Source organism: Abramis brama (assembly GCF_963993115.1).
Source record: "Abramis brama genome assembly, chromosome: 7".
Classification (NCBI taxonomy): domain Eukaryota; kingdom Metazoa; phylum Chordata; class Actinopteri; order Cypriniformes; family Leuciscidae; genus Abramis; species Abramis brama.
In genome coordinates this window covers 11151884-11178721 of record NC_139969.1, presented here as the reverse complement: position 1 = coordinate 11178721, position 26838 = coordinate 11151884, and the positions used below count along the sequence as shown (strand labels likewise).

The 26838-nt window shown below is 38.3% G+C and overlaps 3 protein-coding genes across 3 annotated transcripts; all 3 read right to left on the bottom strand.

Moving 5' to 3' along the window:
• Positions 1-99: 99 nt before the first annotated feature.
• Positions 100-8859, bottom strand: gtpbp4 (GTP binding protein 4). The gene is made up of 16 exons (XM_084119292.1): positions 8719-8859; positions 7805-7975; positions 7590-7693; positions 7246-7382; positions 5490-5590; positions 3508-3600; positions 3186-3377; positions 3030-3095; positions 2386-2475; positions 2135-2245; positions 1889-2018; positions 1657-1757; positions 1289-1486; positions 992-1057; positions 719-853; positions 100-563 (listed from the first exon to the last, which is right to left on the bottom strand). The coding sequence occupies exons 1-16, from the start codon at positions 8764-8766 to the stop codon at positions 411-413; spliced, it is 1896 nt and encodes a 631-aa protein (XP_083975418.1). The 5' UTR covers positions 8767-8859; the 3' UTR covers positions 100-410.
• Positions 8860-10173: 1314 nt separating this feature from the next.
• On the bottom strand, positions 10174-22442 carry slco5a1a (solute carrier organic anion transporter family member 5A1a). The gene is made up of 10 exons (XM_084119288.1): positions 21336-22442; positions 20624-21067; positions 17723-17855; positions 17432-17640; positions 16362-16526; positions 16069-16267; positions 15822-15981; positions 14511-14746; positions 14364-14428; positions 10174-12123 (listed from the first exon to the last, which is right to left on the bottom strand). Exons 1-10 carry the CDS (start codon positions 21721-21723, stop codon positions 11666-11668), a joined length of 2457 nt encoding a protein of 818 aa, XP_083975414.1. The 5' UTR covers positions 21724-22442; the 3' UTR covers positions 10174-11665.
• A 957-nt stretch (positions 22443-23399) lies between these two features.
• lactb2 (lactamase, beta 2) lies at positions 23400-26574 on the bottom strand. The gene is made up of 7 exons (XM_084119304.1): positions 26341-26574; positions 26083-26246; positions 25745-25871; positions 24940-25118; positions 24669-24817; positions 23695-23782; positions 23400-23516 (listed from the first exon to the last, which is right to left on the bottom strand). The coding sequence occupies exons 1-7, from the start codon at positions 26460-26462 to the stop codon at positions 23476-23478; spliced, it is 870 nt and encodes a 289-aa protein (XP_083975430.1). The 5' UTR covers positions 26463-26574; the 3' UTR covers positions 23400-23475.
• Between the last annotated feature and the right edge of the window lie 264 nt (positions 26575-26838).

Genomic DNA, 26838 nt, shown 5'->3' with positions numbered 1-26838 from the left:
ATACACAGACATATTCTGGACATTCCATCCCACACTTAAGGGCAAGCTACCAAGAGACTACCATTATTTAAATTTAGGGAAATAAATTTCACACATGAATTAAAGGTTCAACACTTTGGTTGGTTTATTTGACTCCAACTGCAAACATTGGCTTCAGATAAATTGTTTTGTAAAGGATGAGTTCTAAATCATGATCCTGTAGATTTCATTATCATTCTGCATGATATCAGACACTTAGAATGATGTGACTTCATACATTTCAATAAGTAATTATTTTTTCGTGTTTACAGGTGTATTCTCACCTGTATCAGAAAGTACTGGTAAAAAGTACAGAATATAACAAATTTATTAATCATGGCATAAGGACAGGTACGAGTACACAAGTAAGATGTACGTGAATAAGGCTGCATTTATCTGCGGCTGGTGGTACCAGATTTCCTCTTCCCAGCAAGGAGATGTTTAGGTTTGAGATCAAATACATGTCGATCAGATTCACCCTTCCTTCCCTGCCTGTTCATGTCCTTCTGTGAGCTCTTCATCATGGTCTTCACCTTCTTCAACATCTGGAAGAAATGAGAGTCAGTCAGTCCAATGAACATGTTTGTCCTTTGAGCAACATTGGCAAGATCTTTTTCTATAACCTACTATATGACTAAACAACTGTCATACACAACTTCATTTCAAACGAAAATGAATACAGGCGGTTTCTGAATCTGACCTTGGCATCTCTGACTCCCGATTGGTCCCTTGGTGGTCTTGAGGCGCTCTGACTGCGAGTACGTGACGTCGGTGGTGCGGAGACTTCCCTCTTCCTCTTTCGAACCAGAGAGCGAGATCTTTGAGCATAGTGGCTCTAGAGGGACAAAAGGTGAACACAAACATGTTCAGTGTACACACAAACAGATCACCATGACCAAATGGTATACAAAATCAAGCGTGTTCCCAACAGAGATGCAGAGAATGGAAAAGCTTCAAGTAAACAGGTTCTTACATCATCTTTATCAGTCATGTCCAAACCCAGATCACCCATCTCCTTCTCCAGAGTCGCTCTCTCCACCTGCATTCTCACATAGACCATTCAAATTAACCCATCTTTAACCAGCTAACAAATCAATTGCAAACAAAACAATGTGATCTAATAGGTTGTTGAACAACAAATATTCCAGAAAAACTAAAAAGTGCTTAATCTGAATAATTACATACGTTACCTAAAATATGCAAGTAATAATCAATATTAAACTACTTGCTATAATTTAAACATCTACAAAAATAAGCCTGCTGGACAGACCTTCTTGGCCGTGCGGGGTAATCTGGGTCCCTGTTTGTCTTTTTCTTTGGACGCGAGAATCTTTAGCTTCCGCTTCTCGCGAATCTGACTGGCCAGCTGCCGGATCTCCTTCATCTCTTCATCCTCGCTCTCCTCGTCAGAGTCGTACTCTCCGGCCTTCTCACGCAGCTCCTCTTCCTGCTCCAATTCCTCCAGCCTCTGAGAATAAGAGAAAGGACAGAAATTCAGAACATGTCATCTGAGAAAAGAATGTAACCAAATAAACATTGTCATAAAAAATTAAAAACACAGTGAGCACCAGTGAGGTTACAGTCATAAAATGAGATATCATGGGTTACAGATTAAAGCTATAGCATTTGTTTTAATACCTTCATGATCTCCGGGTCGACATAGTCAGCAATATTGTGACCCTCCCAAATCTCAGGAATCTTATCCTCCTTTTCTTCTGGATTCATCAAATCCCAGTATTCTGAACACACAAGACAACATTTTTTAATTTTTAAATTGTCTAAAGACCAAAAAAATTTTACTTTTGAATTTTTCAGACACGTCTGGATTGTATATTTTATGTACATGTGTATGTGTGTGTTTATATCTTACTCTGTAGATCAAGTGTGTAATCGTCTCCCAGCTCAACCTCCAGGTCTCTCTCCAGTTTGCGTTTGGGAGTATCCGTCTCCATTGCCTTCCTACGTATCAGAGCACCTTCGGGAATAAACGGAGGCCTTTCCTGCACAAACCAAATCAAAAACTTTTACAAACACACTATGTTTGCTAGAAGCATTTAGGAAGAAATAAGCTTACAACCAAGCGGACAATGGTTTAAGAAGTGCGAAGAGCGTGTACCTTTTGATCCCTCTTGGCTGGCACTGCCAGGTGGAGTCTGTTCAAAACATCATGGACCTTCTTGCTTTTCATTTTTGTGTCCACACGGTGAGCCAACAGCCGATCACATGCCTGTAAAAAAAAAAAAAAAAATCTAAACCACCAATCTACATCAGCCTACAATAGTCTTTTTCTCTAAAAACTGGTACATGAAGCTAATTGGCTGATTTCAGTAAGCATATGTGAGAGTGAAGCTGATTGGTTGGTCTTACCTCAGTCTTCACCTGCATCACTCCCTCGTCTGTCAGAGCGCTCGTCTCAATCACTGTGACCCCCTCAGCAGTGAGATCCGCAAACACTTTCTACACACACACACAGAGCTCAGTTTAGTGTCATTGCAGAAAGTCTCAAGTTGCAGGTACAGTCTCTTATAACGTCTATCAAACTCTAAACGGTTTGAGGTTAAATCTAGCATAGATCTTAGATAAAGGCTGAAATAGTGACACAGTGGGAAAAAACCCTGATTATTATAAAACTTGTTAAATTGAAACAGAAATGGTCTTTAAATCGGTATGCTGTTATTTTGTCTGTGGAACATAAAAGGAAAATCGTCACATCAAAAGTTCATAAAAGAACAAAAAGGCTCACAAATGCTGCATTTATTTGATCAAAAATACAGTAAAACTATAATAACAGTTTAAAATAACTTTTTTATTTGAATATATTTAAATATAATATAAAATGTAATTTATTCCACTGATGGAAATGCTTAATTTTCAGCATCATTACTCCAGTCTTCAGTGTCACATGATCTTTCAGAAATCAGTAGTAAATTATTGAATTCATTAATCCCTTGAAGTTTTTTTCAGCTCCAGGAATTCCTGCACTGTATAAGAGGATTCAGAATGTAATTTACCTGATTCTCCTCCGACAGTTCACTGATCTTCCTCACATCACACTTATTGGCCATCACGATCAGAGGCTGCATCACACAAATAACAATCACTGCTATCATTCAGCCCAACAAAACCACATTGTTTCACTGCACTTACATCTTTGTATGTGTGCGTACCTTGTTGGCAAACAATGGCCGTATATTGTTGAACAGCTCTAGTTGTTGTGAGAGTGTGTGTCCGCACTGCTCTGACACATCCATGACGTAGAGGACAGCCGAACGCAGGTGAGCCAGAGCGGTGATGGCCTGCATTTCTATGGTGTTCCTTTCCTCAAGAGGGTGATCCAGAATACCTGGGGTATCTACCACCTATAAACACAGACCCGTAAATAACAGGTTAGGAACATTTTTATTATACAAAATTGTAGAATATTTGTTTAAAATTAAAATCAGTTCAGTTAAATGTTGTCCGGGAACCCTATATTTTTCTACCACTCACCTGCCAGCGCAGGTATTTGTAATCCATGTGACCCACAAACAAAGATTTGGTGGTAAACGCATACGGCTGGACCTCAACATCAGCACGGGTCACCTGTACACACATTAAAACTTAATTTAAAAAACATTGCATTAGTGTTGGGTGAAATGACGAAAGTGAATCATTGTCCTTCATTTTGCGAGCAGTGATAAAGAAAAATATCATATCGCAATATTGCAAATATATCAGTTTTAAATCATGAAGGCGAGCAATGTGAAACTTTGTGCGAGAGTTACGAGATATGAATCTACTTCAACATACGCTGATAACGGTATATAACTGTTTTAATTTAGTCTTTAATTTCTTGTGTTAGTGAAAAAATGAGAAGAGAAGTATTTTGTGTTTTTGAAAGTCAGTGTTTGAAATAAAGCTGCTCTTGATTTTCATTGATGACTGATTATTGCATTGTTCAGACCTATTATAGACTTGACTGATGGCACTCTGAAAAGTGAACAGACATGCACAGAATTAGAGATGGTAAAAGTGAGTGGGTCCAATATCATTGGTCTTAAAAAGTGGGTGGGTTAGAATACAATGAACCCATATACAATGGTTCCGACGCCCATGATATAATTCATTGTATAATAGACGTAAACAGGCCCGGCGCCACGAGGGGGCAAAAGGGGGCATTGCCCCCTCAGATCTGATTTGTGCCCCCTCAGTTTCATTTTTGTATTCATGGTTACAAATGAAATGTTTAACCTTTTGAGCGGTCCAGTCCCATATATGGGATTTTTATTTCAGTGCCCCTGAGAGTACGGTGACGGTCCCACATATGGGATTTAGAATGTTCAGTGACGACATAACTGCCAGATTCACGCGTTGTTTGGCGCTGAGCCAGAGACGGACGTGCTCAGCGCTGTCATATATCACAACTATGCGGTGTTTTCAACCTCACAATGTTTGTTTTAGGTTTCAGACATTTAAATACGCATAAGCACTAGTAAAACAATACATTTGGAGTTTGTAAAATACACACTGATGTCTGTGGAAGCAGCAATAACAATCTATTCAAATATAATTTGCCGACGTGGGTTATTCATATCAGACAAACACAGTGGAAGTAACTATAACGTTTCATGTATTTCGGGAGAAACTGATGACTCACAGGATTCTCTGAACTGCGGCGCAAAGAAACAGCCATCTCAAGATTAGATTAAGATTATTTATAAAGGTTTTTAAATGACCAAACACACTCACATACACATTTTTGAGAAGAGATATTTTGAGATCAGATAGTTGATGACATGGTAAGCAAGTTTGTGAATATTTTGAATAAAAAGGGAAAAGGAAATAAAAGCGATCCATCTGTCATGTTTATATACTGTCTATGCTGTCAACAGTTTGTGGCTGCGGTGTGTCACGTGACAAATATGACGCGTCGCCATGGAAACATTAAGGGGGAACGTTCTAAAATAACAGTCGCCTTGAAAAAACACACTATGGGGAGTCAGTTAGAATATTAAAATTAAGCGTGAAAGGGTTAATATATGCATAATAAATGACGCTGGCTTATCTTTTTTACTAAGCAAGTTATCAGTGTGTATTGTTCATTGATGGTATAAAGTTAAGCCCCCTTAACAATTTCACATGCCCCCTCAGTCATTTCATCCTGCAGCCGGGCCTGGACGTAAATGTTTTTAAAACATTTTTAATGAGTAGTAAGCTAATCTATATCCTCGCAGTGTGTCAGTTATGCGGTGATGAGCTATGAAATTATGGCAGGGCAAATTGTATAATTGTAACAATAATTTAATAAATAATAGTAGCCTAATAATAATAAATGTAATAGTTTAATTGGAAATGACAAATCCTCTTGATATTGCCGATAGCTGATGCTTTTGACAATATCTCTGGCTATCGTCAATATAATCGTCTATCGGTACAACCCTACAGTGCACACAGATTTCACATTTAACCTACATTCACATGCACAAACAAACCTTGTTGATAAAGCTGGACTTGCCGACGTTGGGGTAACCACACAACAGGAGGGTTCTGGTGTTTGGGTCAATAGTGGGTAAACGGGACAGATGCTGCCGCACTACGATAAAATAAATATGCATTTAATATGTGCATCAGATGTAAAACTTCATGCTTATTTTTGTTTAACATTTATGCTTTAATGGGTGAAGCCAAACATTACTCCAAAAGTATACACTCCCATTCAAAAGTTGATCAAAAGTTACAGTAAAAACTGATACAAAAGATGTCTATTTCAAATAAATGCAGATCTTTTGAACTTTCCATTAATCAAAAAAACTTGAAAATATGTATATAAAAACATACATGTATATAAAGTATATATATATTTACACACACACAAAAGGAAGATTTTCAACATTGATAAGAAATGGTTTTGGAGCATCAGTCCAGCATATTAGAATGATTTTTGAAGGATCATGTCACACTGAAGAATGATGCTGAAAATTCAGCTTTGCCATCACAGGAATAAAATACAATTTAAAATATATTAAAATAGAAAAAAGTTTTTGACAATTTTACTGTATTAAAATACAAATAAATGCAGTCTTGGTGAGCAGAGCACCAGACACTTCTTTAAAAACATTTTAAAAAATCTTAAAGGGATACTTCAGGATTTAGCATTAAGCTTTGTATTAGTAGAAAACCTGTAGTATTTTCGAATTACCGTGCTTTCCACCCTCATATCCCCCTGAGACGAGAGATTTATGTATTTTTTGTCTGGAAAAAATCCTCCAATGACGCAAAAATCGTCATTTTGGATTTTTTGGCAAGAGGCTAAAGACTACAGCCAGTAGTAGGAGCTGTCCCGCATGTTTTCAACCCGCCCATAAAGGGTGGGATCTCACTCACAGAATCTACACATAGTGTCAGCCAACTTTTTTTGGAAGCTAAGCTAGCAGGCTCTTGTTCTGTGTAGAACGCTGAGTAGTAGGAGAAAGCTGAGTAGTAGGGGTTACCATCCTCTTTTTCCCGGACATGTCCGGCCGTCGAGATCGTCCAAAATGTCCGGGATTCGGCTTTTGCTTTCTGCAGTCGCCATTCATTGTTTACATGATGCACACCTTTTGTTTCAATCTAACTGAATTCATTCCAATTGGTGAATCTGAATGTAGTGTTTACATGAACGCTAAACAAGTGATCGGTTGATGTGTGTTTTACCATTGCTAAGAAAATTCCCACTCCTCCGTGAGAGATACAAGACCGGTGCGTCTCACAGCTGTCGCTCATCAGTAATCACTGCTCGCCACAGTAAACATAATGAATGGCGACTGTAGAACGCAAAAGCCGAATCCTGGACATTTTGGGCGATCTCGAAATCCCGGGCAGACTCGTCACGGAGACTCACTAGTAGCCTAGTCTTGTTGTTTACTGCGCTCTCTTACCGGTGTGGCTTGGGAGTGGCCTCCTAGGGCAGCGAAGCAAGTGCATTCTGGGAGTTGTTGTCTTTCATCCACATAAGCATTCACAATACATTTTCTGGCTTTTCTCAGTCTAGAAAGCTCCAAATTCAAAAATAATTTCACATTTCTTCTACATAAATGACCCATTTTAAATACACATTCATCTTTCCAGAGGTGAAGTATCCCTTTAAGGACCCCAAACTTTATACCAGTAGCAATGATTCAGTAACTGAACACAGAAGTTTGTGTTTGTTTACCAGAAAACCGTCTGGTATTAAGGAAAGCATCTGTGGATGCGTGTAAGTGTTTGTACCTTGTTCTAAATACTCCAGGCTCTGTTTCTGTCTCTTTAATATGGTGCACATCCGACCCAGTGCGGCCCGTTTCAGCTGCTTGCAGCGATACAGCGAATCTCCATATTTCATGAGTCGCACATAATCTTTAGCAACACTACAAATGCAGACACACAGTTTTACTCAGTTAAATGAATTTCACAGACCCACAGATATGAGCAGACCTCATACGGGATACATTTAAAAATCAAACAAATAAAGTATGTAAATAATCTCATGTATCAGCCAACATATTTATCTTTAAATCAACCACAAATAATGTTAGAGTATATGTGCATGATGATGATAAACCCAAGAGACTCACTTATCAATGAGGTTCTTGGCGATGTTGATCTGACCAAGAGCCAGTTTATAATGATCTTTATCATACAGCACATTCATCAGATCAGCGTAGAAGGGGTGGATATCCTGAGAGAGATAAATAGGAAGTCATTTATCTACTAAAGAAGGGATGATTAAGAAGGATCAGCATGTGTAACATTTGTCCCATGTGTGTTGTGAAGTTTGGGCGACACTTACATCCAGTTTGGGGAAGTCAGTGAGGATCTGTGACAGCCGATCATGGTAGTTCTGCTGGGTGAATTTGACTTTGCGCATGTAGAAATGCCTTATTCGATGGATCTGGTAGTGTTTGTGTACAACAGTGGGAGTTTTTCGCTGGGTTTTGGATAAAGTCAGATCTATGAAGTCCTGCATGAAGAGAATCAAACAAAGAAATGGTTTATGTTTTCTTATAATAAAAAAAGCTTTGAGTAACATTATTTAAGCACACCAGGGTTCCCACATATTTTGGCAAATGACTTTCCATGACTATGATTTTTTCCAAATATGAGTGATTACTTAAGGATTTTATATAATAACCAAATTATAATAAATAATTGTATAAAAGGCTGCACTCGCATATCAATGAGCCAATGAAATACAACTAGAAAAGCTTATACCCACTAAATTTGCATTCATTTAACAGGAATGGAAATATTATTTTTAAAACCTTTAAAAATGCTTATGTTTACATGACCATAGGGACCTTTGCACACATTTGGGGCTAGTGGTTTAATTCAACAACTGACAACAAATGGACACAAAAAAGTAAAGTAATTACAGGCTAAGTTATTGATTTGATCTAAACTTTATTGCCTTTTTAACCAACCAAAGATCTCAATCGCATTAATATCATCCCTCCCCAGATGTTATAAACGCAGAACCACTCGTTCTTCAATTTCACATATTATGACTCCAGTAAAAGCATGTTGACAGTAATGGAATAAATAAAATTACAACACATGAAAAGTTAAATGGCTGAACAACGCGCACACGTGTGTTAAGCGCGAGCCGCACACTGTCAACGTCCGTTATTAATGGCAACACCATCAGCACTTTCTATGGCATTTAACCCCGCATATGAGTGTCAAAACACGTCGTTAATAACCTACCTTAGCGGTGGGAACCACCATAATCTTTTTAAAGTTGTACAGAGCCATGATTGCAGCGCACGCGAGTCCTCAGCAGAGCACGCGGAAGGGCCGAAACACGCAGCGGACGCGTGTCACGAAGAGCAACACACGTGGTACCGCAACTGACGTGATCACAGCGTCACCTACCGGAGGGAGGAGCCACACCTGCTACAGCAACTACAGAACCACCAAATCGCATCGATAATAAAGATAGCAGAAGCACAGTTTTAAGACTTATGTTTCGTTCGGGCCATTTTGAATCAATGTTATCGCATCGGACTTAAACTTACTGGCTTTGCTCACACAGGGTACTACTTCCCACAATTTTCGTACTTTTTGGGGGATTTGTTACACTTATGGTGTTCCCAGTCAAAAATGACCAGCCTACAAAAAAATCTCTTATAGTATCTCGTTATGCTATATTATCACGGCATCACCATCAACAAATATTGGATTCAATCTTTTTGTCAACTTGTTTTCTTTCATTTAGAAATTTTTTTTTGGAGATGATTGATCAAAGGCCTCATCGATCTGAGCTCATGCACCTCAGTGAAAAAAAGCAGTTATGTGGATAATTTTGTCAGTATTCAATAAAATATGAAAACATGCAGTTTACCACACTGTGCTTACCACAATGTTTAACCAGGAAGTTTGTTTTGAAATGCTTTTATCTTGTAAAAAATGGCTCAAAGTCACACTTGTGTTCCAGGTCAAAAAATTATCGGCCTACAAAAAAATAAAATGTGTATAAATCTGTTGTATTGCTATATCAAAACACAATATTGGATTCAATCTTTTTGTCAACTTGTTTTCTTTCAATTAGGACAGGTCTTGTATTTCTTTTTGAAACTGACTGATTGTAGGCTTCATCGATCTGAGCTTGTATTGGTCAAAAATGACCATCATAAATGAAGGTGGGAGATTGAAAATAAGAGAAACATTTAGTGTTCATCATGTTCATATGTGTGCTTGCAAAGATGAAGGCCTCAGACCTGTGCATGCATGGATACACGAACACTCACGCTACCGCAAACACACGTTCATGCACACACACAAACTATTTGGAGTATCACAGGCTACAGGTTACAGAGCATGTTTTCATAGAGATGAAGTTTATCCTCAGATCAATGAGGCCTACGATCAATCAGTTTCAAAAAGAAATACAAAACCTGTCCTAATTGAAAGAAAACAAGTTGACAAAAAGATTGAATCCAATATTTGGTGCTAATATAACATAACGAGCAATTTACAAGCAGGTTTAGTCCTAATGGCGCACTCTGGGTTCAGCAGCAAATGTGGCACAATGGTAATTTTGAAATAGAGCTTTGATTTGCCAGCGTAACTGAAAGTGTCCAAAGCAGTGTTATATGTTTAACTAAAATGATTACATTTCTGTTGTAAAACTGTTAAAGTAACATTCCAAACGACACTAAATCACAGCACAAAATCAAAATAATTTTATTTAGACAATTTATTGACACATCATTTATTTGTACAAGTAAAACAAAACAGTTAATAAAGAATTTCTGAAGGTTTGCCCCCGATTAGACAAGCCTTCAAGTAACTTCAAATAAATAATTGTATTAACGTGTCTTCTGTTTGCAAACAGAGCAAAGTAACATAGGAAGGGTTGGGGGAAAAAGAGGGAGAGGAAAATGAAACGTACGATTTCCTCAGCAGTAGTTCAATGTTTATCATGCTCTGTTTCTACCAAAGTCCAGCAGTGATCAGGAATTAAGCTGATTTCCACTCAGAGCTAGAGATGACAATCATCACGCGTGTTACCATCAACACCACAAATACTGGCTCAATTGCAGCGCAAACAGAACACCATCTTCAAGGGGGTGAGAGCATGTTTTCAAGAGTATACATAATGTTTGTCTGAACATGAGATGACGTATCTCCTATATATGAGTCGTGTTATTTACCGAGATGACCGTTGACCACCAACATACAATCAGCAACAGAAGAAAACATTATTAATACTGATATGATGCACAAAAGTCAAAGGTAATGAAAAAAAAACCACAGAAAGACTTAACAGATGTGTGCACTGCACCGCTGCACACACTGTAATTGTAGTACTAAAAAGCTAAACATTTAATACAACACACAACAGAACATCTGAAAAAGAAATGGAACAAAGTGGAGTAAATACGGTGGGCGGAGTTTAAAGTGTGGGAGGAGCCACTGCTTGTGTAGAGTCAATCCTTTGGGAGGAGTTTAGTCTGTGCATGGCAAATATAGTTGGTAGGGAGGATGTTTTAGGGGAGGAGTTTAAAGATTGGGAGGGGCTAATGTGATTCACAAGAGGTGTGTTCGACTTGAAGCGGCTCTGCGCAGACTGATTGGTGCATGACATCGAAGCACCGATTCGAAGAGCGATTAAGAGTATAGACGTATCTAAATGCTTTCGAATCGCTCTCATGGTACTTTGATGCCATACACCGATCGGTCTGCTTCAAGTCGAGCACACCTGATGAGTCAGTGCTGTGGGAGGAGTTTGCATAGTAAAATTTGCAGTCTCTTTCCCTTCACTGTTGAAACATGAATAGATGAATCAATGAGGTAAACAAGTACATGTATTTATCTACTGTACAGGCGAAGCAGAAGAGTATGAGCACAACTAACACTATAGGTAACTAGATGAGATAACTACAGTAAATGTGTTTGAATGTGTGTATTTGTATGTGATGATTACCAGAGGTATTTGTCCTGCTGAGGTATTGTGTCAAAATTGTTTTATTACTAATTGCAATATTGTGTGTTTGACGTGTATTTGTGTTTGTGTGTTTTTTTTTAAAAGGCACCAGCAATGGCTATAAGCAGTGTGGCGTGTTTTCATTTACTTAATAATCGGCCCTCTTAACTGTATGATGTTTGCATGCATGTGATTGAGCAATGTGTGTGTGCATGGCTCCAACACTCACACTGCCACTTTTTCGAGAGACCGTATGGGCGGAGTTATTGCTTTCAGGCCATTCCCAGGGCAACTGTTACCACGGCTAAGAGCGTGTCCAGTTGTCATGGCAACATGGGAGTGTTCAGGTGGCCGGGGCAGGAAGACAGGACAGGAGCGTGTGCGTGCGTGACCTTTGTGACCTCCGGCATGGCAGATGAGGTTGCTCACCGTGTCCAGCGGGGAAAGCGTGTGCGAGTGTGTGTGCGTGTGCGTCTGCTCCTCACGCCGCTTCAGCGAATACCAAGTGAGGAAGATAAACAGGAAGCCCAGGAACTTCAAGCTCGCCGCCAGACCAAAGTAAACAAAGCGGAGGGAAGTGACATCATACTCCCAGCAGGACCCATGGAAACCACAATCCTGCTGCCACAGCATACAGGTGGTGTCAATCACAGCTCCAAAATAGATAGGAGTGGGGATATAGGCTGGAGAGAAAGAAAGAAAGAGGGAATATATCAAAAAATTTATATTCACTAATTAGCAAGCAATTCATTAAAACACATTGGTAGTTAGCAGTATTCTACAATTCAATGGTTTGGGGTCAGTAAGATTTTTTATTTTTTGAAAGAAATTCATATTTTTTTCAGCAAGGACATTAAATTAAACATAAGACACCATAGTTTACACAAAAATATAAAGCAAACTGTTTTCAACATTGATAATAAGAATAATAAGTGTGTTTCTTGAGCACCAAATCAGCATACTACAATGGTTTCTGAAGGATCATGTGACACTGAAAGCTGGAGAAAATTCAAATTTTGACCACAGGAATAAATAACATTTTAAAATCTATTAAAATTGCAATAATATATCACAATATTACTGTTTTACTATATATTTGATCAAATAAATACAGCCTTTGTTGAGCATAAGAGACCTCTTTCAAAAACTTTTTTTAATTGATCACAAAAATGAGTCTACTGATTATGGTCTTCTGGTCAGATAAAAAGCATATTAATATATTAAAGTGTCCCTATTTTGGATTTTTGAAAATTACCTTTCATGTAGTGTGTAACATAGCTCTAAGTGAATGAAAACATCCTGCAAATTTTTAAATCTGAAAGTGCACCGTATATAAAGTTATTGTCTTTAAAAAGTAAGAGTCGACTCTGATTCAATGAAATGAATCGTTTTTCAAACGAGTCATAAGCCGTTTCGTTGTGATGTCAAGACGAAACATTAGCATATTGCCCGCCCACTTATTGCGCGCACAGACACCAGGGAAAACTTGAATCCCCTCAAACCAGCAGCTGATTCCTGTGGATGCTGGATAGCATCATGTCGAGAAGACGGCACTGTGCTCTATAATGTGAAGGTAAAGCCAGTTATTTTTTTTCACTGCCCAAGGACAAGTGTGAAGAATCAGTGGTTAATATTCACCTTTACCACAATACCACAGCAGTATAATCCTAAACTTTTGATGTGTTCCCTTTATTTTACTGAAGACTGCTTCTCAAATCTCGGACTTCAATGCAGGATGCGCAAACTGCTTGCTCTTGAAAAATGGTGTACAAAAAAACTTAGTTTTGAGTTTGATATTGTGTAGGTCTCTCGCTAACTGGCTAACTCACATTATTACTGTCTAACTCAGGGGTGCCCAATCCTGCTCCTGCCGATCGACTGTCCTGCACAGTTCATCTCCAACCCTCATCAAACACACCTGCCTTCCATTTTCAAGTGATCCTAAAGACCTTAATTGGTTGCTTCAGGTGTGTTTGATTAGGGTTGGAGATAAACTGTGCAGGACAGTCAATCGGCAGGAGCAGGATTGGGCACCCCTGGTCTAACTGAAATACTTCTGCTGATCAGTTGTGGGCCACTATTACCTAAAACTGCGTCTATTAATGCAGATTGTCTGTCGTTCTCACTACTTTGAGGAAAGATTAAGCATGGAACAAGATTTGTTTTACCAGCGTTTGTTACATCAGTCATTCACGCTAGAGCTCGGCTAATGTATACACTGTTATTGATACAGTTTCCACGTATTCACCGCAATATATTAGAAAAATACTCAGTAAATAAATAAGTAAAAGTAATATAATCGGTTTGTTGATGGACATGCACTTGGTGTTAATGCTGATGGTGAGGAATTACAGTTGCAACATCTCATAATGTACCTCAAACTGAGTAGCATATCACTAAGAAACACTGAGTCCTGCTCGAGTCGTCCTTGCGATGGAGGTTCGGGTTCAATAACTAGTTCTTCCAGTGTTTCATCATCAGACTAGCGCTCAGATTGATATGGTAAAATAAATCTACGTCACTGTTCGTTTCTGTGTTTAGTTTACTGTGTTTTTCTGTGTTTAGTTTACGTTTTTTGTTATCGACACGCCTCTGTACAAGGTAGACCAATCACAAGAGACTGAGCTGTCTGGCCAATCAGAGCAGAGTAGCTCGCGGAAAGGCGGGATTTAGAGAGATTGATTCATCTGACGAGTCGTTTGAGAATCATTGAAAATGTGGTGATGTGCAAATGTATATTATGAGAAAATTAAACAGTTTTTGACCTTTGATGCATGTAAACATGTTGTAGGAGACTCCAAAACAACATTAGGAAACTTTAAAATGGCATAATAGGGGCACTTTAATACTGATAAATTGTCCAGCTCTAGTTGACAGTCACAGAAATAAAAGAGGGAGTTCTGTAAAATCTATCCAATCCTACCAAGAGTCCTGAGAAGAACGAACTGCATTCCCAGAGCAAACGGCCTGTCCTCTTCATCCACTGACCTGCTCAGAAAATAAGAGCGAGAGATGAGCGAAACAAAGAGCAAAAGAGAAATGATATCCGAGGACGTGGAGAAAGGCAGACCTGAGCGTAACGATGATGACCGACGGCTGACCGCAGGCGGTTATGAGAGTGACGATGAAGAGAAAGATGAGGAAGGTGATGAGTGTTCCACAGGTGCGCTCACACTTTCCTGCCAGTGCATAACCATTCTCGTTCAGGTACGTCTTCACGATCACCACCTGGAGCTCATGGTTTCCTCCTGATGGCGTGATCACCTGTCTGCTCTGAACGCATGCGCAGTCAGAATAGTTTCTGATCTGAGCGGGAGAAAACACACACGAAAAATGTCAACAATATTGACATAGACAATGTCTCAACAACAATTTTTCTGCTAGTTACATTTTTACTTATCCTAAGGCAAATATGAAAAATGTTGTCTTAAGCAACATTAGGATTCTTTTACAACAAAAACGTATTAAATTATTTTTAAAAGTAAATAAAAAAATAAATAATAATAATACAACAATCAGCCAATCATTATAGCAAAACAAACATATTTGTCTGGGCACAATTTTTTTTGATGCAATTTTGTTTCACAAGCTTGCGATTCAACTCAATTTGATTCAATATTGATTAATTTTGATATAGGTACAGTACATGTCTGTTTCCTCAAGGAAAAAAAATCTCTCAACTAATGCTGTTAACTATACAAGGAACCCTGTCAGCTGGTATATTACTATAAAATTAAAGGTTAAAATTAACAACTGATTTGTATCAAAGATATGCAATGGAAGGCAATTCAAATAATGTTCTAATAATAACTTTTTAACTATATAATTATGTTTCTACTCAAATTAGATTTTTGAAATAAAAACATTTAAATAGTGGCATTAATAACAACTTGTTTTCATGAATGATTTATTCACTTACATTACATTAAATATTGAAGAACGGGTTAAGTAACAGTTCACATGCACTGGCGCTTTGCTTGAACTGAGGCAGCTACAGTGATCCATCACATCACATTAAAGACAGCCAAAACGCCATTTATTGTTTGAATTTCGTAAAAAATCTTTTTTGAGTTTATTGTGATTCATTGGATGGGAGGTGCGCTACGAATAATGCTAAGTGAAGTTTTTCAAGCATCATCTAAAAACAGCATAGACTAAAAGATCAATTCTTAAGATCTTGAAGAATCAATATCAGCTAATCGAAATGAGAAATGGTTAAAAATCGGGAAATCAATATTTTCAACTCAGTCCTTTTTTTGTTGAGTCCTAAACATTTTTGGTTTTGTCATGCATTGGATTCACCATTTTTAATCTACATTTGCATTGATATTAATTCACGGTTTGTGAAACGAGGTCAGTAGACAGATGTGAACCAACTCACTCCTGAGGTGTGGTTGGCGATGTTGCTGCAGCCCGCCAGACATGGGTTAAAGTAGGTGATTCCATCAGAGCCGCAGACGGGTGCATACTCATGAATCCTGCAGCCACAGTTGACGTTACAGCTTCCTGTTAGGTTTCGGTGAGACAGAGTCAGCGTGGGCCTGCAGAACACAGATCGAACATCATTCAGTGCAGCTCATGTTTGCAGGTGATATTTATGTGCGTGTCTACAGGGGGTTCTCCATTACCCAGTGGTGTAAGGGATATTGATTCCACCAAGGTTGATGCTCTCACAGCCGACGATGAAGAGAGTGGAAAAGCAGAGCAAAGACACTCCACTGCAGATCATGGCCAGCTTTGCTGCTTCTCTTTCGCCCAGTTTCAGCTTCTTAATTATGTACCCTCCTAAAACTATACCAACACCTGCACTGGGTACAATGATCAGACCTGGACACACACACACAAACACACAATTAATAAAAACCCACAGTAAGTTCTGTGATCAGATCGACACATTTGTGTCTGTGCGTGTGTGTTGTACCTGTGTATATACTGGCATTAGATGCTGGAACACCAAATTGAGATTCAATGAATTTGGGAATGAAAGTGATGAAGGCTGTGACGATGGCACACTCCGCCGTATACGACAAACTCACAAACAAAAACGTCACATTACTCAATATACGCACTGCTGCTTTTGGCAAATCTGGAGAGAGATAGAAAGAGACAGAGAGATAAACAGACAGATTTATAAAATGAGTCATCCAAAATGTGCTCATACTTATAATCAGTGTTGTTATTAACTAAAACTGAAACTATTAGAAATAGTTTTTGTTAATTGAATTTAAGCTGAAATAAAATAAAATACAAAAATTAGATGAAAAAAATAAAACTTAAACTATTAGAAATGTGGCCTTGAAAACTAACATAAACAAAAATGTAAGTTGAAGTACTAAAATTATTCAAACTAAAACTGAAATAAAAATTAATTACAGCTAAAAAGAAATATTAAACAAAGAAAAATGTATGAAAACAAAAGCACATAAAATTACTAAAACTAAAATAAAAACTGAAAATATAAAATGTAATTCAAAATTACATATTAATACTATAATAGTATATAAATAATTCTAAAATAACACTGGGAATAACAAATAAATAAATAACAAATTTAAGATAAAAAAAAAAACAGACAGTTCAGGGCCACCAAGTTAAAGGAATATTGTTTTAAATAAAAGTATGCATACAAATACCCATGTATTCAATAAAATAAAATAAAATACTACCATGTCCAACTTGCTAGCCATCTCTACAAAGCAAATCTGTGGAAATCCTAGTTGTGCCAATATCTAGAGTGACATTTTTCTCCAAAGATGACCAAAAGAGTGTTGTGAGTTTTTTTTTTTAAACCATTACAAATCTGGGCTATGTTTCCCAAAAGCACCGTTAGCCAACCATGGTCGCAAGTTCCATTGAATTCTATTGGTAACGACGGAACTTGCGACCATATTTGGCTTTAGGTAACGCACCCCTGTTTAGATAACTAGCAAGTTAGATGTGGGATTTTAGATCTGATCAGAATCTGCCTTTAGATCTGATATTAAGGTTCACCTTTGAAATTTTTGCCAAAACCCATGGAGGACGAGACAGCCTGGCTCTTTTCCTTCATCATCTCATCATCATCGCTGGACACATCACCTGCACTCTTTTTTACACGTCTTTTACTTTTCTTGTGGCGTGGCGGAAGTTTTTTAGGGAAGGAGAACATGGGAAAGATCACCAACAGCATTGCCACGGCACACAGTAGAAACCCACTCCACCTGAGACAGAGAGACGGTTACAGTGTTAAGTTTACTGCAAGTTCATTGATGAAAAGCAAACAAGAGACGAGATTTTCCTCACCAGTTTCCAACAAACCGTGGGTCACTCTGGTCAATATTGACAGCGGTACCAGGATCGACATAGAATCCGATCAGAATCCCACCCAGCAGGTACCCAGCGGCTGGTCCAAGAGCTCCCATTACATACATGATAGCTAAACACACACACAAAGAAAACAGTGGACTTTCTTTAGCAGTCACATGCTCCTGTAGGTATCTTCTCACATCAGTGAGAAGCAGTTACAGACTTACAGCAAAAAATAACTTGTTAACCAACAGGCTAAAAAAAGTCAGTTGGTTTGGATTCCTGAACACATGCATTTACGTCATTACTCACACATGCATTATACACTCTTATGTTCGACTAGTATAAATAGTTGATATTTGCAATTTTGAGAATATTGGCATGGACTGTTACCATGCTCACTTGCTAAAAAATAGAAGATTGTCAGTCCCAAATGTTGATTTTGTTTAAAAATAATTCTGAGAAAATATCTGAATAAATATAAAAACACATTAAAAGTTTTGGGTGTGATACCTGAAGTAAATCCCCTAAATTATTTTTCAGTGCATGTAGAGAATATAGAAGTCACTCCTAAAATTTTGAATTACTGACTAAAATTAAATAAAATATGTTGCATTTTTATGGAGCTAGAATTGTGTCTTTATTACATGCGAGAAAATAAATGATCTGAGAGAAAAAAAAAAGTTTGAGAGAAACTCAAAAAAAAAAATAGGCGGCATCTATGCCGGTAAACAATGGTGTAATTTTTCAGTTCGACTCCCAAGACAAGACGATGCTCACCCGAATGGGTAATAGGAACGTGGCCCCGCCCATGACACAATTTTCACAGCAAAAGCAAAATCCTGACACGAGAGCAAGAAATTGCATCGAGAGCAAAGAAAAGCGTTTTGAGAGAAACACTTTTTTTTTTTTTTTTTAAATGTTTTCACACTGATAGCAAAAAATATATATTTGAGAGTTTTTTTTCAAAGTATTTTGATAGAGAAATTATTTTAAAAATTTCAAATTTATATTTTTTTATGTTCTATGAGAAAATACTTTCTCTCAAAACTTTTTTTAGTCTCAAATATTATTATTTTTTGCTAATGGTATGAAAACTGTGTCTCTCAAATATTATTTTTTCTCTCATGAAATGCTTTTTTGCTATCAGTGTGATAACTTTTTCTCTCAAACTTTTTTTTCACTCTCAGATCATTTATTTTCTCGCATGTAATAAAGACACAATTCTAGCTCCATACATTTTAAGCTAAATAGAAATATTTAACAATACAAAAAGCAAAAACTTAAACTTAAATTAAAATTGAAAAAATAAAAATAAAAGCCAAGTAAAAATCTTAATAATTTACAATTTCTTGCAGATAACATATTCAATTTTTTAAGTCACCTGAGGTATTCATTATTTCCAGGCCAAAACATCTTATCTGCGAAGCAAAGAATGATATCTCAAGAATGAGTAGCTATATAGATACATAGACAAACTGGTTTACTTTAAATCCAAATAGTTCAGTGTCTCTTCAGGGTACAGATAATTTCATAATTGGCTCGTTTACCCATAAAAACACCATGGGTACTAATAAATCTTAAAACATTCATCTTAAAAAATAAGCCATTATTGGGTTTTCTGTCAGATTTTTGGTTAGAGTCTCTAACATGTTCAAAAAGGTAGTGCAATTTTGGAGGGACTTTCATGATAGTTGACTACCAAGGAGAATACTGAAAAGTGGCATGGAAATTTGCCCCAAGCAAAACATTTTGCCTGACTGATTTGACAGAGACTTACCCAGCCAGGGGCAGATTAAGGTCAACAAAGGCCCCAAGGGTCAGGGATTTCTAGAGGCCCCACTTCCCAAGACAACCCACATGCACACACAATACAAACATATGCATATGGTTCAAATGTTGTATCACTAATAATAATCATCATAAATATCAGTGATAAAATATCACTAGTAATGGCTATTCGAATGAGGTGATTCAATCTCTGCTGGATTTTTAAAGTGGGGTGGCACAGAGGGGCCCCAGATATAAATATATAAACATGGCTGTGTATTCCCTAGTTGCTGAGAACATTGTTTTCAGACATAATCATTTACTTGTATTTGGTTTTGCAATTGGATATATATTTAGACATATTAAAGACTACTTTTTGTCAAAGTTGAGATTTTTTTTTGTTCATTTGAAGTCAGTTTTTGCATTATTGTTACAGTCAAATCTGGACACAGAGAAAGCATTGTTACTTATACTAGCAACATAAGCTTGATCAGTCACATGAAAGTAATCAGAACATTGACTCTACTTGACATTGGCTTTATTTAAAAATATATTACTGAGTGTTTACATTCCATGAATAGAGATCTGGATTGTGGTGTCTCCCCCTGTTTGATCAGTCAGCGATTGACAAATTCAGATTCAAGTGGCTTTATTGGCATGGAAAATGGCTTTACATTGCCAAAGCATTGACAGGGCTCTGATCCAATTGTGTTCAGCATTGTCAAATTTACAGGCAACAATGGGCAGCAAATAAGGCAGTGATTGACAGCGGCGTTGGGCATTGTCAGATTAACAGTACCTATTCTTCTAAACGAGCGCTCTTCACATCAGTGTAGTGTGTGTGTGTTTACATCTGAAACTGATGTAGGGCGGGGTGATGTGTAACATTTATCCTACAAACGCCTGTGCTCGTCAATTGTCTGTTATTTTAAAACCTCTGTCCAGTAACACAAGCAACTACTTGTACTGTAGAAATAGATTAATCAAAAAAGTATTTGCAAAAAAACGGTGAACACAGGCCCTCTGATCACGTGGGCCCCAAGGCTACAGTCGAGGTTAACCTATGCGTTAATCTGCCCCTGGACCCTGCCACCACCAACACACAAACTACACTCCAACAAAACTCACCTAGGTACAGGGAAGCGTTCTCCTTCTTCACATTGTCATCCAGGTAAGTTGGTCCAAGTGTGTATATGGGAGTCGATCCCATTCCCACGAGGATCTGAGCACAGATGAACAGCGCCACGTACAGGGCATGCTCACTCTCCTCCCGGTCCCGCTGGCACCTGGACAGTGTGGGTCTCTCCTGCCCACTGCCATTACCGCTGGCACAGAGCCCCTCTCCCCCCACTGTGCTGTTCAGCTCCTCCAGCTGATAGGGCGGAGAGATAAAGTGAGGTAGGGAGAAGAGGGCGGCACCCACTGCAATTAACACGCCCCCTACGGCCAGCCAGCGTGGCCTCTGACTCCGCCCACCGAAGTAGCTGATGAAAACCACAACCAGGAGACTACCGATGTCAAAACAGCTGACCAGCAAACCTGACTCCGAGCTCCGCAGACTGTACCGCTTTTCTGAAAAACACAGGGTTCATTTAGTCTGAAATTCTTAAACTCTAATATTGAATGAAAATACTGATAACTGGGAAAAGATGAGATGGTGAAATTAAGAAATTGGGATGGATGGAGATTGGTGAAAGATGAGACGAGACAACATGAGACCTTAATTAAAGAGCTGAGAATGGAAGAGAAGAAAATAAAAGAGAAGAAAATAAAAGAGAAGAAAATAAAAGAGAAGAAAATAAAAGAGAAGAAAATAAAAGAAGAGAATCAGTTTTGGTACCTATGGTGGTGATGACGCTGCTGAGATAGCCGGAGACCATCAGAGACTGAATAAAGGTTAGGTAACACATGCAGAACAGGAAGCAGCGAGAGTCTGAAAGGATCCCGTCCACATAGCGCCTCACCGGCACCCGTAACATGCGGAACCTCAAGAGCGCCGCCGCGCTGCCGCGACCCTCCGGCTCACGACACTCTGTCCTGACGGGGGAGCCGCACCGGGGCGAGCTGTGCGGGGCAGAGAGCAGAGTTTGATCCGCGTCCTGACTACCACTGAGCACGGGGAGGCTTTTAGATTTCAAACCCTGAGTAGATTCCTCACACAAGTACGGAAACGGTTTCACGGGTGCGAGGCCCCCTCCCCCGGCCTCCCCAACAACACCGGATTCCATCCTGACGGGCAGCGTGAGCTCAGCGCGTCTAGTACACAGACACACACTGACACACGAACATTACAGGCTCTCGGATAAACCAGCCGCGGCTTATCGTTGACAAATCCTATCCTTTCAGTGCGAAAATACTGTCCCCGATACTAAGAGCTTCAGATAACGGACCACACCGGCTCTCCGACCCGTTTATAAGCGCGATAGAGACGCAGACATTATGCCCTGGCTCATGTCAACAAAACACCTTAACAGATAACGTTACTTGTAAATAGATACGTTTTATTACGACTATATATAAATGCGCACTTTGTTCGTTTACCGCACCATTTTCGATTCGGCACATATTTACCAAAACAACACAGTGAATCGACGGTCGACCGGCCGCCGGGGGCTCACGCGCCTCTGCGCGGATACTGCAGCGGAGCAGCGCGCGCCCTCGGCCGCATCACACACGCGCATTCTGCCCGGTTATCTGCGCTAGATTAATAATCCCGTTTAAATCCATCGGCGACATTAAACGGTAATCGATCGCCTTCCTCTGCACACGGCTCCGACACAACATAAGATCTTCGCCGTGTGATCAAAATATCCTTGTCCTTGGACGGGAAGGGTAGAACGGACTGTCCGCTATTCACGGTATCGTTGTAAGCAGTATCTCCTCCAAGCGCAGTTGGTCTGTACCGCAGCTGGTTACAAACAGATAACCGTTAACTTCCGGTTCCTCTGTCAAAAAATGGGGGTGCACTAAGGCTGCACCAGCCCAGACCGTATTTTAACTCCTTGCAGTGAGGGCATGTGCAAATACCGTTGTTTTTTTTAAGATATGAGCACATTTTTTGATTAACAGTGGTCTAGCAAACATAATATATGAATGACATGTTTCAACCATTAAACATCTCTGTAGTAGGCCATTGCAATATTTTTGTTTTTAGAAAATATTGATATTATATTATACTCAAGTATTAGTAACACTAAAAGTATTACTCATTATTTTTCCCTAATTAAATAGTTACTGATAAATAAATGTTACAAAAAAATTGAAAAATTTATACATATATATATATATATATATATATATATATATATATATATATATATACACACACACACACACACACACACACACATATACATGTGTTCTGTTTATAATCATGTATATTACCATAAGAATCCAGTTTTGTTATTAGCCTAATAAAAGCTGCTTTATTTTACATTTACTTCCATATTATTGGACAGTGTCTCATGGAATAATTGAATAATTGTTGACCGTGAACAGCGCATACAATTCCATTTATAATCAGATTACATTGAGACAAGGGTTGTTACCTTTTAGATGTTTTCCATTTTAAGAACCTTTATGTTACATAATTTATTTTACTGTTTTACTGTTCTCATTTTTAAGGCTTTTTGGAAAAATGTGTCTGCGAAATAAATGTACATAGCCTGCTATTGGGGCATGTCACAAAAGGTCAATTTTGTTTTTTTCCTGTAAATTAAATGTAGAAATGTTAAATAGCTGATTTACAGCAATGGTATGTGCATAATGTGCCTATACAAAAAAAAAAAAAAAAAAAAAGACCAACAAAAACACACCTTCCCTGAGAGGGAAAAAAGTGACAACTAGCCCCAGACTCCTCTAAAGTGTTTCCAGAATTAAGAAATATTGACAAAATCAAAATAAATCCATCTCAGTCCACCGGGAACTTTTTATTAGACATTGTGGGCAATGAGTGTGTTGGGTAAAAAAAAAAAAAACATTCACAAATTGCTCTTCCACTGCTTTTCATTTGGGCCTTCAGCTAGAAAAGAAAAACAGAAAGAAAGTTAAGACAGACAATAACTGTATATTTAAAAAACAAACAAACAAATGAGTGTTCATACACCATCACATGTGCACACACAGACATGCGCAAACACCTGCGTGCACACACGTACAAACACAAGTGCACACACACACACACACACACACACACACACCAAGGCAGATCTTTCCTTCCTTGTGGAGTTTCTTTAAATGGTGCAACAAGTTAAACTCTGCTGCTCTGTGCAGGTGTTCAGGGGTCTCCTGGCATACAGACAATATGAAAAAAAAACACACACATGAAAATCATGTCATGTACACAGTATAGAAAACAAAAACATTTGCAATATTAGGATTTCATTACAATTTGTATTATATGTATACAAGGGTGTAACTTTGGTTTGAGAAGTGGGGGGGGGGGACATGTCCCTGACAGGCCCTGTCCCCATAATAGGAAATTACGCCTGTGTATGTATAACAAATTGAGGAAAAGTTTAAATGAAAAATGAACTGAACTTTCAGATTGTCATCTTAGAATTTGGTTAGTCCCTTATTTGTACAGTCACACATATGCTTATATGATTATTACCTAGCAGTAAATTAAAATATTTTTTTTCTTCTTAGTTTTTAGTTGTTAAAGGTTTCAATGTCTCTGATTTTGGCCCCCACTTTACATCTGTCATTTTCTTTCTCTCCTTGTGGACTGCAGGTTTGACGCTGTCAAAATGTATTAAACATGTTTTTGGATTTAGTCTAATTAAAGTCATCATGAAACAGAAGTTGTGATAGTCTTTTGTTCCCTATTGTGACATATTTCCAAGTGAAGGCTTCTCGAAAAAGAAAAAAAAAAATATAGGGCGGGACTGTTTGTGGTTTGCTAGTGCTGTGATGTCATGTGACAGCATGTTGCCCCGCCCTCACACCAGTAAACACATCATCAGAGAAGAGAAGAGTGTCACTGCAAGAGCGACAGGAAGTTATTTTGACTAAAGATTTTAAGGGGGCAAGAATTAAAAAAAAATAATAATGTGCATGGATAAATCATTTATAATAAACACTGCAATATTCCATAAAAAATAGAAATTGTTCATTTTGATTTCATGGTGACTTTAAAGAGTTAAGGATAAGATAATTCAGAAAGGAGTTGAACCTTGTACACCACTTTAACCAGTTCGCTGGAGGTGAATGCAGTTCCTCGATTCTCCTCCAAAACATTTAGGATCTGCTGTTCTCTTGCGTTCCGGTGAGTTATATACTCACAGATCTTAGAAGCTGCGTTGCGGACCACTGGCCCATGACCTGACACACCAAAATAACAGAAAACAAGCATTTCTTAGTGTCACCGAAAATCTTATGTAGAAAGCACTTTGAAAAAGAAAAAAGAGACTGTAACATTAACACGCACACAGACTTGGACTTACCTGGATATATGAGGTCGGCCTTCACGCTGAGGAGCTTCTGCAGTGATTTCATGTAATCATGGAGGTCCTCAAACACGGCCGTGCCCTCTCCCAAAATACAGTCACCTGAAAACACAGCCTGCTCCTCTTCCAGGAATAATGCCATGTGATCATCTGTGTGTCCGGGAGTAAATAGCACCCTACATGCAGCACAAACAATATAACAACAAACTTGTTCAAAAGAAACAACTAATGTTTTTGCATTTAGAAACTTGCACACTAATTTTCCCAATGCATTTATATACAAACCCAGCATGCAAGTAAATAAATAAATAAAAATCATAAAAAAATATATATTCAAAACTAAAGCTTGGGCAATACTTGTATTCAGCAAGGTCCTATTAAATTGATCAAAAATGACAGTAAATACATTTATAATGTTACAAAAGATTTCTATTTCAAATAAATGCTGTTATTTTAAACTTCCTCGGTTTACACAAAAATAACACCACATCAACATATGATTTCTGAAGGATCAGGTGTCACTGAAGATTGGAGTAATGCTGAAAATTCAGTTGTGCATCACAGGAATAAATTACAGTTTAAAATATATTAAAATAGAAAAACAAATGCAATAATATTTCACAGTAATAATGTTTTACTGTATTTTTAATCAAACAAATATGGACTTTTGTAAGCTAAAGAGACTTTAAAAAAATATATATAATAATGAAAATACTACCGACCTCAAACTTTAGTGTATAAATATGAGCATGTAAACATGCCCAAAGACTATAATGTAAAGAATATGTGTGTGAGTGTTTACCGTAATGTTGCCCCTTCAGTCTTTATCACATCACCATCACTGAGATATTCATATTTCTTCTTCTCGTCTCCAATCGCTTCTTCCTGTGGAGGACACCGAGGGAGTTTACTGACCCTCAGCTCTGCTTCTGCATAACACATGCAGCTATATTAGTATTAGTACTATATTATATTAGAGGATTTCTCATAAACCCAATGGTTTTTATACTAAGATAATGATATTTACTTTTACATTATTAAAACATGATTTGGCTGACAGCTTTTCAAATAGTGAGAGGCACTTAAAATGTTGCGCTATTTTAAATGACATTTGGGGCAAAAATGTCAAAACCTGTTCACCTTTGTGAAAGTGTGTGAGTATGTCCTGCACTCCTCCAGTGTGGTCATGATGCCAGTGTGTGACTATAATGTGCTGTATGGACGTCTCGTGCTGCTTCAGAGCCTCGCGCAGATTGACAATATACTCCGGTATCGCGCGCTCCCCTGCATCAATTAACACTCGCCTGACAGACACAGATAGATACACAGGAACATTTAATACACATTCACATACTTATTACATTCAATAAATAGGTTGTACATGTCAAATACTTGTACCTTCTGCCCGTCCCGACCAGGTATGTGTTGGTGCCCTGCAGTGTCATGGGCCCCGGGTTACAGCCCAAAACACGCACCACTCTCGATGACAGCTGCTCGATACGAGGAATCACCGCGGACATTTTCTCCAGCACTCAGCACGAACTTTAAATGACCCCTGTAAACGCTCCTGCGACCGATCAGACTGACAGCACTTTAAACAGAAACTTCCTGTTTAAAAAAGTCACACTTTACAAAATAAAAGTATCTGAGGCGGCTCAAGGTATGGACGTTTCTTTTGATTTTATACAGAAATGTTTATTTTAGGGGGGAAAAAATTCACGAATTTTTTGGGAGCTTGGAGGTCCCTGATGATATATCCATCATAAAATGTGCCCCCACCCCTGAACCAGATATTGGTTTGTTGCCTTAGGGCAACAATGTGCTGTAATGAAACACCAATGATTTCTATATAAGTGGAATAAGGAAAACAAGCAATATATGCATTATAAAAATATA